The sequence below is a fragment of the Geospiza fortis genome, unplaced genomic scaffold, assembly GCF_000277835.1.
Source record: "Geospiza fortis unplaced genomic scaffold, GeoFor_1.0 scaffold171, whole genome shotgun sequence".
In the NCBI taxonomy this organism is placed as follows: Eukaryota; Metazoa; Chordata; class Aves; order Passeriformes; family Thraupidae; genus Geospiza; species Geospiza fortis.
Window position 1 is genome coordinate 8,984,759 of NW_005054313.1, and position 12,359 is coordinate 8,997,117.

Genomic DNA, 12,359 nt, shown 5'->3' on the forward strand with positions numbered 1-12,359 from the left:
AAACTCCTGCTTTCATAGCCTAGTTCTGCCTTTTGTTAGGTAACTGTCACCACGTGCACAGGCTGTGGCGGGTAATTGGCTTTTTAATATTTTTGTTAGAGTATTTGCCCCATGGTCCATTTTACCCTCAATTTAATTTCTTCCTACTAATGCACAAAGGGAACTATTGTGAAACTTCCAGGTTCTTGTGACTGTTGCAAGGTGATTTAATGCTTTTTTCATTTCTTTATAAGACAAGCCAGAAGGGCTAAGGCTGATTTTTAGTTAGGTAAGGATCACTTTATTTAGTTTTCATGAGGTTGCATGTTTTTAGGACTGACTGTAGAACACTGGGAGTTCTGAAGTGAATAATACTTGTAGCAATAGTATTTTAATTTTTTTTCTTTTCTGTTGAACTGTTTTATAAAAAAGTACTATTAAAAGACAGTGGCTTCAACTTGAGCTGTGCATTCAAGGTAGTATCTATTTTAGAAATTACTTTCCTTTATCAAATGAAGCAAAACTGCTGGAGTTCAAGCAAAAGATTGCAAACTTGCTCTCAGCAGCAAAGTTGCTTATCTACCTGGGAAATCTAGGGGAAGAATTGCCCTTAAAGAAACAGAAAATAATTTTCTTATGAGCTGACAGAAGCAAAAAATACTCCAGAAAATTAAGATACTCTGTTGTGAATTAGTTTCATTAGCTTGTTCAGATAATGGGAGCCACAAGTCCTGTAAAACAAGATTATCTCATTTCCACACATCAGATTGGAGATTCACAAATGACTTAATGTAATTTAAGGGATTGGGAAAGGAGGGCAAGAAACAAAGAATTTGGGGACATTAAATGAAATCTTTTCTGTTCATATCTTTAGCTTGGTGTTTTATTCAGATATAGTTGATATGGACTTCAATTCCCTGGTTTTATCCAAAGTCTGTGTGGGATTTACTTTTTGATATAGTAATGTTGCCCTAAGTAAGATGTTGCTTCTGTTTTGAAAAGAACTGTTTTTCTATCTACATTTCAATTTCTTACTTTTTTGCTTGCTTCACGGTTCTGTGGGCTTGATCACCTCTTTTACTTGATCACCTTTGAGTAATAAAAACCCCACCCCACCTTGTATTTAAGCAAGAGGAACCTACCTTGATTCCTTTCCTAAATTAAGGACTTCTCCTTAATTTAAAACTGCTGTTAGTAAGTTAAATTATTTTTGACAGCAACCTTTTTCCTCTCACTGTCAAAATTACCAAAAAACCACATAAATTACTTCCAAATAACATCCCCTTGATTATTCAGAAAACCCCAAACACCCTCCCTCAGCTTTGGATGGTGTTGTTAAGTAGCTTCTGTATCAAGACCTGGAGCCCCCTTGCTGCTGCTGCTGAGGAGACACAGATGCTGTTTGGCTCAGAACTCGGCTGCCTGAGGCTGCTGGAGTGTCTTGCACTGATGTTCTGTCTCTGAGAACCCTCCTGCAGCTGCTGCCTTAGATGCAGTACAGCTCTTGGGGTACAGCTCTTCCTGCTGGGGAAGCTGGCAAAGTGTCTGGGCCTTGGAGCTGGACTGGGACAGGAACTGTGGCTAAGAACAGGAGGCTCAGGATGATGGGAGGAGTGCAGGAGTGGGGCTCAAGGCTTAGTGAGTGAACAAAGGGATGGAAGGTTGGCAGGGTCTCTAGCTGGTCAGAGTGACCCCGAGAAAAATTGAAAAGTCCCTTTTCATAGCCTGGCACTTGAAGAAGGAGTCAGGGCTCTTCATTTCTTGGTCTCAACGTTGTTTCTTGTATCTTATCTATAAAATTCTTTCTCCTGTCCTGCCGAGGTCTGTTAGACAGTGAGCTTCTACTCTAAACCAATCTGTAAGTGCCAACATCACAGCAGAAGATGGGGGCCAAGAAGAAGGAGAAAGGCTGGACACACCCAGATCCCTCCATCTTGCCTCCTGAACCCCCATTCTAGAAACCCCAACATCTACTTTTTCACCCCATGATAACTTCACTGTTATTCTACCTAAACTGCCGTGGCTTGCTGATCTTCATCTAAGGTTGGTAATTTGCTCCACGGATTGTAATCGAACCCACAGGTGTTTTGGGCTCCATGCCAGGGCTTCTGAGCCCCCTGGCAGGGGTCCTGGCCGTCTTGGACAGCCAGAGGGATGTTCTGTGTTCCCACAGAAGGTCTCGTGATCTTCCATTGTTTAGCATGGTGTCAGGAGCCTTACTGTAACTTACTACCTTCTCTGTAATAAGTATTGTTTGCTCCCACTTGGATGCAGGTGGAAGAAAATACTCTGGATACAACAGTGGAATAGATTTGTCATTAATGGGAGTTGACAATGAGCAGAGTTCTGAATGTCAACCCTTTTGTTATTACATCAGAGCAGTACAAATTGAAATTCTTACAGTTTGTGACTTACAATAAGGTCAGTTCAGAAAATAGTGTCCTTGGATCTGGGGAATTGGAAAAAGGCCTTAATAGCTCCTTTGGTTGCTCCTCTAACAGATGCCATGTCCTTGAAGTAGCTACTGATTAAAAGGGACATGGATAGCACAGTGAGTATGTGTTCAGGCCTACATTGTTATTTTAGACATAGAAAAATTAGAAATTGTGCTCTTGGCTGCAGTACCCACTTGTTAGTGGCTCTCAGAAAGGAGAAGCAAGCATGGGTGCTTTAACCTGTGTGCCAGGTTTTGAAATGCTTTAGAAATTAGGGTGTCTGGACAGCTTGCAATGTCACATGTACTCCAAGTACTAATGCTTATAAGCTTCAACTGTAAGATTATTTTTATGCTAGAATAATAAAACTCAGAAATTAATATCCCCCATTCTTTGGGAAGAATGTGGTGACTGCAATCTGGTGGTTGCATTGCCTTCAGAAATTCTAGGCAAGTTCCTGATTTGTATGTGGCTTCCAAATAATTAGGTCAGCAACAAGGATGCTGTTAAATATTAGGCCAGGTAACAAGTTTAATAATAGTGGGTTAGTCTATATGCATGAATATTCTGTGAAAGAGGAGGTTTAATTTCTGTACATGACTGATACCATGCTCTAAATCTTGCTGGGTGGTTAAAGATTTATTGCTTTTTCCAAAGCTTCTTGTGAATTTATGCAGAGAGGAAGTTTTGAATATACAAGAAAATGGCAGATAATTTCCATCCTTCCCTGGGAAATGAATTGCACAACTGTTGTTTAACATACTTAAAACAAACAGGCCACTGAAAGTCACCAGCTGGCTCCCGCAGACCATTCCATTCTTTAGATGCATCTTTCTGCCTTCCTCAGTCAGCTGTTGGGAATGTGCTTCATCCACTGCTGTATCTCCTTTTTGTTGGGTTTCTACTGCATACACTGTCCTGTGTGCTGTCCTGGTCTGTCTGTACTGATGAGAACCTGGGAAACACACTGCTGCACACACACTGTGTTGTGAAGTGTCTTAAAAACATGTTAGTGGTGTACTGGGTGTAAAATACGGTGAGTAATAAGAAAGCTGGAGTTGTTGTTGTGGAAGGTTTGAAGGTGAAATGGTTAAGTATCAGAAAAAAATTGATTAATGTGGAATTTTTTAATAGAAGTGAAAACACCTTTTCCTTGTAGCTCCTCAGAAGTGCATCTGCTACTGGAGGAAGGATGTGCCGCAGTATCCTGCCCATTCCTTACACCTGCTGACAGCATTGAAATTTAAAGCAAAGACTGGTTTTGCTAAGTTTTCTATCTACACTTTTAGTGCATAATTAATTCATCTAATATTTCTACAGGGATATATTCAGTGGAACTGGTAAATGACAGCTTGTATGAATGGCATGTTAAGCTTCTCAAGTAAGTTAATAAAGTTTTTATGTGTTCTGTACAATCTTGTTTTATTATTGCTGAAGAGATTCTTTTGATAAATGAGTATCTCTAGCCATAGTATATAAATCACCATTACATTATATGCCATAGCATATAATCACCATTACTGTAGTATTACAGTAAGTGTAATTGTAGCCACTAATTAGTGGCTGTAATTCTGATACATAGAAATGTCTAGAGATGGACCAGTAGTGATTGAGCTGGCAAAAAGACAGACCTGCTTCTCCCTGCCAGTGCTATGTGGATTGCATGAAGTGTCATTACTGTTCAATTCTAAAACTGCTCCAAAATATGCAGCCTTAAAAGATGAAAATTCTTTTCAAGAATTTTTGCATTGATTTTATTTTTGTTTTGAATGACAGGGAAATCCAGCTTCTAGTTGCACTTAAGATGTAGAAAAGAACATAACTGAGTGTCATTAGTTGTTTATTTCTATAGTTAAACAGACACACAGGACTGAAACTTTTAGCTATCACAAAAATGTGAATTATATAATTATATGTACCTTGTCTTCTGTCATTGCCTAGTATACCAAGTGAAAAGCAGCACATAACTCACCTTCTTACATCCATAGTGCTGTAACTTTAATCCTAGAGGTGTTAGAGTGGAATTATTTTGGTAACAGGGTCATCTGCTGGCATCCCTATACAGTACCCTAAAGAAAGGAAGAGCCTACCCAGACTGTGCTGGGTGGCTGCAGCAGCTGGCAGTGGATGGAAGAGCTCCCTTGGGTTCAGAGATGTCCTGGGGGAAAAGGACAGAGGCTGTTTCAGCACAGTTGACCTGCGTGTGGGAATTGTTGCCTTGTCCTAGGGGTGAGACTTGTGCAACCTGGGTCACCAACTGCTGAAATAGTTTTGTTTCCTTCTTAGTGTAATCATGGGCATGTGAAGGGTTTGAGGCTGAAAATGTCAGGAATGACACATCAGAGAAATCTGTGTTACGTTATTGGAGGCCTTTCCTATTGAGTGTGTCTGTAACCAAGTGCTCAAACCATGTGCAGTGATTTGAAACCTCTGTTCAAGTGCTGTGAACAGTTCTCATTTTCTGCCTTCAGAAAAGAGGAAATAGAGTACATGCAGCAAATGCCTTCCAGAATGTCTAAGAAAAGAAGTGTTGCATTTGTTTATTGCAGCAAAAAGTGTCTGGTAACAAATGCATTATGTGCAGAGTAGCTGAGGGGTAGATGTTCAGAGGAAAGAGCCCATGTGAGGAAAAAACAGTATTGTTACTTAGAACAAGTCCCTTTGAGCTGGCCCAGCAAAAGCCATGGCTTGAAATGAGAAGTTCCTAAGCACTGGAAGATTTTTTCTGAAATAATTTCACACTGGTAGGATGGGGACTACCTGCCCAAGAAGTTCTGAAATGAGATCTTACAACTTTGTAGCTTCAGCTGTAGTAGAGGATTAGGTTTAAGGGCCTTTCAGTCCCTTTAACATCTGCTTTTGGCTTGCTGCAGGTGTTTTTGACTAGTCTCTTCTATTTAAAAGTGATGAGGTGTCAGATTAACCCATTGGGATTATCCCAGTAGGGTCTGCATTAATGGCCAGGCTGCTAACCAGCAGCATTTTGGAACCAACAGTTGTTGAAATTCTGCTGAGCAGAAGCTGCTGGCTTTAGTACTTCTGCTGATGCAGATTACTTTTAACAGCTGATGCAGAAGTACAATTACATATTCCATAAAGGATTCACTAACTATGTGCTGAAAACAAGATGACTACAGTCTTCCTGTTTTTCTCCCCTCTTATTTGAACACAACTGAACTGAAGAGAATTAAAATTGCTCTTTCCAAATAAACAGCTTATTTTGTGCTATGTTTAAGCAACACTTGATAGCATTGGCAATGTTGTCTGTTGCAGCAAGCTTTTATGCTGATCTTGTGGCAAAGTTTTTACTTGGTAAAAGGAGCAATAATTTCCTACATTTCACCTTAAACTGCAGTTTGTAAACTACAATTACATAAAGGAAGTCTTTAAGAGGAACTACTGTTTACAGGTATTGAAAATATTAACTTGATCTATGGTCTCCCCCGTGCTGCTTTTACAGGGTTGATCCTGATAGCCCACTGCATAGTGATCTTCAGGTCTTAAAAGAAAAAGAAGGCGTAGAATACATTTTACTCAATTTCTCTTTTAAGGTAAGTGTCTATAGGACAAAAAGCTGCAGTTAAATTTGAGGCTTACTATAGAAGATTACTGAAATGACCCTCAGCTGTTACTTGGGTAATAATGGATCTGTGGCCTTAAAAAAAGGGTGGGAAAAGAAAACTTTTAAGTTAATCTCTGAAGCTTCCCAAAAAAATGCTTTTTAGCCAATACTATGGAAAGTGAATTTTTACACAACTGAAAAATTGTAGTACTTCAAATCTGATTTGACAAATAAGGCTGTTGAAATACTTTCTGTTTGGGAAGCAATGTCACAGTATTTTCCTTAACCTGTTTTTTTTATTATTCTTCTCAGGATAACTTCCCTTTTGATCCTCCCTTTGTGCGAGTGGTGTCTCCTGTGCTCACGGGAGGGTAGGTTTGAGCTGCCCTGCAGAAATTGTGCTTTGTGGTAAAAATGTTACACCTTGAAAAACTCTGTGCCTGCCATATGTGTAAGAACTGACCTCTGTGGGGGATTAACATTGCTCTTCCTTCTCCACTTGTAGGGTGCTTTGGGTTGGTGCTTTGAATGGATCTTGATCCCTGTGTTGCCTTAAGTTTGCTGTCAAGTCTTACCTGTCTCTCTCTTGCTGGTAGCACTGCCATAAAGTTTTTGTTTAAAAATCCCCTGAATGCTAATCCAAAACCATAAAATTTCATTGAAAACACACTCCAAATGTCATCTAAAGCATGGTTGAAATGCTGTCTGTGGGAGTTGTATATATCCATGGAGAGACAGTTTCACCTTCCAAGGCTTTTATGCATCTCCTGGTGACAGGAAATGACACCTGTTTTTGAAAATGCAGTCTGTGATAGCTGGTGCTGGTTTTTATGTGACTTGAATTGTCATGTATTCTTCTTTAATTCAGTAAATTGTTAGTGCAGTTAAATAGGGTTCCTGAGGGCTGCTGCTATCTCAATATTAAACAAGCAGACCCAAACACCAGAAAATTCATTGGATTCTAATTTGATTGTACTCAGACTTCTTTTTAGAATGAAAAAAGGATGACTTTTCAATGATCATTTCCCTCTGAATGTCGTATGGATCTATGAGGTATAAATGTCTTGATCATAGAGGAGAATACGTTTTAGCAGTGGTAAATTCTCTTCCCTCAGTCCAGGTTTTGTCATGCTCAGGTGTTCTGCTGAGTCCCAGTAAGCACAATGGATAAAGTATTTCTGAAATTTAAAAAAGGTATTTACATAAAAAGAGCAAGAAAAGATCTGGTTATTATCTCATGTTATTTATAAGTGCACCTGCATTGTTTGAAATGGTGTTGAACTTCTTTACACAACTGGATGTTACTGGTTTCTTTTAGCTACACATCTATACCATGTATATGTAGAGTAGCCATAAAAAGTAACTTCCCTTTTTCCATGGTCTCTGCAGTTGTACAGAATAGCTAAGTCAGTGGTTTAACCTAAGTCCAGTTAGGAAACAGCTTTTTTTGTCTCACTATGCTAATTTTCTTTGCCCAAGTATGACATGGCTAACTAGTTACAATATATTACTGGTTAAAGGGCATTTCAGCTTATGAACAAAGAATTGAACAAAAAAGCTGGCAAGAGCTTAAAGTGCTGTGAGCACTTGCACTTTTTTACTAACTGCTGATGTCAAGTATATTTTCTTTCACATTTGTTTCTAGGTATGTCCTAGGTGGAGGTGCATTATGCATGGAACTTCTTACTAAACAGGTGAATATGAGCTCTATTATGTGGATAATAAAACATGCCTGAAAATAATGAAAATAGGTGCTTCTCTTGAGTTGAAGAATCCCTATGTGGAATAAATTACACATTCCAAAAGAAACATGGTGGAATTAAACCTCAGTCCCATAAGATTTGCCTCACTGATCTTGTTTGAGATCTTCTTTTCTGCCTTGGATGGCTTACAGGAGATGTGAGGAAGAGGCAGGCAGTGTGAGCAGGTCAGCTTGGAGCTCTCAGAATCCCTGTGAGGAAGGCAGTGTGGGGAGCAAGCTCTGGGGAGCAAGACAAGTTGTTTTCTTTTCTAGAAGCCTCTTCAACTGCATAAAGTCAGCTCTGGAGAAGTGAGGAATACAGATTATTATAGTCATAGATGATTTGTCCAGACAGAGTGATTTTCTCTTTAAAATAAGTAAATTAATGAAGTAACTTACTTGCAGGCTCTGGCAGAAACTCTTGTGAGTTCTGGAAGGTAAAGCAATGCCAGAGATGAGCAGAATTCTTACAACTTACTGAACTGACTTGATTAGAGATCAGTCTTTTCTCCTTCTTGGAAAAAGGAGTTGTAATTTCTGTTGTGACATTGCTGAAAATGTGTCAATGGTGCAAGGATGGAGCTTTTTTTGTTCCTGTCTTGCTGTATTTTGGAAATGTAATTCAGTCTTTTAATTCTTACGAATTCTTAGTACTAGGACTGTATATAATTCTACAGATTATCTGTGGAAAATAAATGTTAACTGAAAATTAGTAATTGAAACTGGAATGCAGGAAAAAAAAATGCCAAAGCATGTGTTCCAAAACAGATTTGCAAGGTGAGCACAAGAAGTGAGTACATGTTGTATGTTAGCATTCCTTTCCTCCTCCAGGGCTGGAGCAGTGCCTACTCAATAGAATCAGTCATCATGCAGATCAATGCCACTTTAGTCAAAGGAAAAGCCAGAGTACAGTTTGGAGCCAATAAGGTAAATGTGCTGTGTTTCTCAACTACACAATGGGCTTCCATTTATTTCCTGACTTGCATAGAAGATGCTTCATGACAGAATTGCTATTGCAAATATATATATATGCATTTCAAATTGTCTGGTGCCTGTATAAGTATTTTATTGGCAATTAAATATTTTTTATGTAATTACAAGCATATGAGGTGGATAAAGCATTGGGATGGGCAGGGTAGGCTTTTGCTATCCTTATATTGGCAAGGGAGGGGAGGGAAGGACAATTAGAGTTGGGAGGATTTGGAATTTCTGGCTCTGAGAAGGGAATCTTGAAAGCCAGGAATGTTCTAACATTGTGCATGGACTTTATTTTTAAGCCCACTGTAGAATTTCCTTGTTAGAACTGGTTTTGAGTCTTGCATGTCTAGATGCAGGTTTTTATATTAGTTTTTTTCTCCTTTCAGAATCAATATAATCTAGCAAGAGCACAGCAGTCCTATAAGTCACTAGTACAAATACATGAGAAAAATGGTATGTATGTTCTTGCCTCTTTGTTCTTGTCTGCACAGCACCCTGGGAATTGGTGTTTGCCACCAGAGAAACCTGAAGTGACAAAGTGTCTTATTTTGGCTTGGGAAGACCATAAATGTTTCTTCCTTCTTTTTTTCTTGCACTAGAAGAACAGTAGTGCTTAAATAACTTGACTATGATCATTGCAACTTTTCCAGTTTACTTGAATGTTGTGTGTGCCTGCTGCTTTTGTGAGGCGGCTGCATTTCATGTCCAGCCGGTTGATCTAGGAACCTCATTGTTACTGTAGCTTTAGGGACTCTTAATATTGGCAAGGTATCTGCTGGGAGTTTATCCCTTTCCCTGAAAGATTTTGTTTCAATGTGTCAAGAACCTAGTGGAAATAATCATTAATGAAGAGAGAAAATGGGCAAAAAGACCCGAGACTAAAAAATACAAGAAGTCCAAGTGAGGTGTACTATCTGGGAAAGTGTACAATAGAATAGGGAAACTGTTTCAGTGTGAACTTTTTTACTCTATTTAAAGTCTCTCTGCTGCATAAAACAAGTGTACAAGTGCTTCAGGTATAATTGAATTTACTGTGGCAGTATGAGAAGCCTGAGGCTTTAGAAGGTTTAAGTAGCTTACATGTTACATAAAGGTAGTCAGCAGAATTGGTGCTCTGGTCTTGTGATGAGGGAGTCAGTGCAGTTACACTTCTGTGATGTTCTGGGCTGTACAGAGTGTCCTCCAGGAGTTGAGGTTATTGTGAAAGTGTTTGTGTGACTGCAGTGAGCACTTCAGTTTCCCTGCTGCTAACATGGAACAGAACACCTGTACTCTGGGAGGAAGATCAAAGATAATGACTTCAACATCATCTCCAGTTTTACAGTATTTTGATCTTGCCGTTCACTGAGCCTTTTGCTCTTTTTGTTTGCTACAAAAGCCAGCATGGCTGCTTACTTGTATGTGCTGCAAGTGATCAGTGCTGCCTCAGGAGCTGAACACAAAGCATTCACAGCACTCAGTGCTGCTGTGAAGGGTGTCTTAAGCTTCGAGCTGCTACGTGCTCTCTGGGACAGCACAAATAGGCCTTGTAGTCACTGTACACACATGTAAAGGAAATGTTACAAGAGGGGCTGGGAGAATTAAGATTGGAGCTCTGGAGGTCTCCAGAAAAAGCAGTGCACACCTGATCAGGTATGATTCAGCTGTTAAACGTGCCAAATTATGTCAGGAGACTGGTTATTCAACTGACATTTCTGAGCTTATTCCTACAGTAAGATTTGCAGAAGTAGGATAAACTATTCGGTTGCTTGTGCATGCCTAACTCTACACAAAATGGGATTTATACAAGTGTCCCAGTGCAGTCATGATTGTATGTCTATGTTTTAAGTAGCTTGAAGACTTGAGGATCTTACCTCTCCTCTGTTAAGTTTGGTTAGAGCAATGTTCCTCCTCCAGCAGCTTCCCCTTGTTGGTGTTCAGCTTGTCCAGCTCAGGATAGCTGCTGCCACACAAATCCGTGTGTGCACACCCAAATACCAGGGCAGATCCTGGTATATGGACACACAGTTTGTCTCCCACTCCTGACTTCCTGACTTACTCACATTTAGGGCACTGGCTCTCACTGAGCTGGCCTGCCTTAAGATGGAAGGACTGAGGCAGGTTAGGTTCCATCTCCCAGGTGAAGAGTAGGATGCTCTGGACACAGCAGCGTTGGTACCTAACATGTCTCTGTTCTCCACAGGCTGGTACACTCCTCCAAAAGAAGATGGCTAATGCTGAGGACTGTTGTATACCTGGACCAATGTCAACAAAACAAGCTCTTTTTTATGTTTTCCAACACACAGACTCAAGCTATGAGTGCCCCTATAACAGCTGTACTGAGGACTTTAGCTATTAGATAAGTTAGTGGATAATCTGTCAACTGACACGTACAGTATAAGTTACAGCCTTACCATTCCGCTCTTCTTAGGCATCTGGACTGAGCAGTTTGGGCCTTTACCATATTTGTTCTTATGGATTAAACAGATTTGGGCCACGCCCTCCCTTCTCCCTTTTTTTATTTGAAAGCATAAACTCTCCCTGCAGCAGGCTATCAACTTACTAAAGATCATACAATAGGAGTGAGTTGTTCACACACTTCTGTGTATTTCTTACTTTTTGCAAAATGCAGACTGCAGAGACTTGCATTGTATTGTTTCATTTAAAGCCAAGAAGTTTAATACATTGTTTAATACTGTTTTAGGAAATGTCAGGTCTTGCAAATCACAGTAGTTTTTCTGGTCTAAAATGACAGCGTTTGTAGTATTTTCCAAATTAATGATATAGGAAAAACACATGTATGTTAAGTCATTAAACATTTTTCATGGCTGTATGAGAATATGAACTGTTTATTGGAAAAGATGCTCTTTGTTCAGCTTATTTTAATTTTTTGTTTGTTTTTTTCTTTTTTATTTTGTTTTGGTTTTTTGTTTTTATGCAGAGCAAGGCTGTGCCAATAAAACCTTGTAACTAGTCACTTCCACTGGGGCGTCAGAACTTGCTGGGCTGTTCCTGCTACTTGTTGGCTCAACCTCCTTAACAAGAAGAGCCACAGTATGAAGCTTGAAGTTATTTAAAATACTAAAAACCGTTTTAGGTGTTCCATTTTATTAACGGGTTGTTGCAATCATTTCTAAACTAATGAACTTATAAAGTGATTGGCACAAATTGAGATGAAAGTCCATGAATGAAAAATTTTTATATAAAAACTACAATAAAGTACAAAAACATGTCATCCAATTCAGAGGCATAAGAAATGCTGCCATAGTCATGATGGTGGTTTTGTTATTGAAAGACTAATGGGAACTGTTCTTTCTTTATTAGGAGATGAGTCTGGGTCTGTGTACTTACACAATTTCATTGCCTTACCGGAATTGAGTCTTATTTTGGTTGTAGTACTAGTCCTTAGGCCTGTGCACTCCTCGGGGCCGAGCGAAGGGTGTGTTCCATGGATTAAGCACTTTCAGAAGTGCAGAAGCATGTTTTTATGGGGTTTTTTTTAGTTGACTATCGAACTTGTGCTCTTTTCTCTATCAGGCGCCCGCGGGTCTTTGTGCATTTGCTTCTAGATCCAGTTTTTAGCTCGAAAGAAACGACCTGGGCGAGCTTTGGCGGCGCTCCCGGTGCGCGGGGCGAGCGCCGGGGCTGTGCCGCTGGCCGGGCACGGCGGGGCTGCGGCGGCCCC

The 12,359-nt window shown here is 39.8% G+C and overlaps 2 protein-coding genes across 2 annotated transcripts in view; both read left to right on the plus strand.

The window, feature by feature from the left end:
- UBE2Q2 (ubiquitin conjugating enzyme E2 Q2) overlaps positions 1–11,657 on the plus strand; it is a 30,307-nt gene extending 18,650 nt beyond the window's left edge. Inside the window, exons 6-12 of the mRNA XM_031055886.1 lie at positions 3,735–3,795; positions 5,875–5,965; positions 6,289–6,347; positions 7,622–7,670; positions 8,549–8,644; positions 9,082–9,148; positions 10,878–11,657. Of these exons, the coding sequence (XP_030911746.1) occupies positions 3,735–3,795; positions 5,875–5,965; positions 6,289–6,347; positions 7,622–7,670; positions 8,549–8,644; positions 9,082–9,148; positions 10,878–10,909 (455 nt within the window). The 3' untranslated portion in view covers positions 10,910–11,657. The remainder of the gene's footprint in view (positions 1–3,734; positions 3,796–5,874; positions 5,966–6,288; positions 6,348–7,621; positions 7,671–8,548; positions 8,645–9,081; positions 9,149–10,877) is intronic.
- A 344-nt stretch (positions 11,658–12,001) lies between these two features.
- The window catches only part of FBXO22 (F-box protein 22), an 8,358-nt gene continuing 8,000 nt past the window's right edge, over positions 12,002–12,359 (plus strand). The window contains exon 1 of the mRNA XM_005419777.2: positions 12,002–12,011. Within this exon, the coding sequence (XP_005419834.1) occupies positions 12,002–12,011 (10 nt within the window). The remainder of the gene's footprint in view (positions 12,012–12,359) is intronic.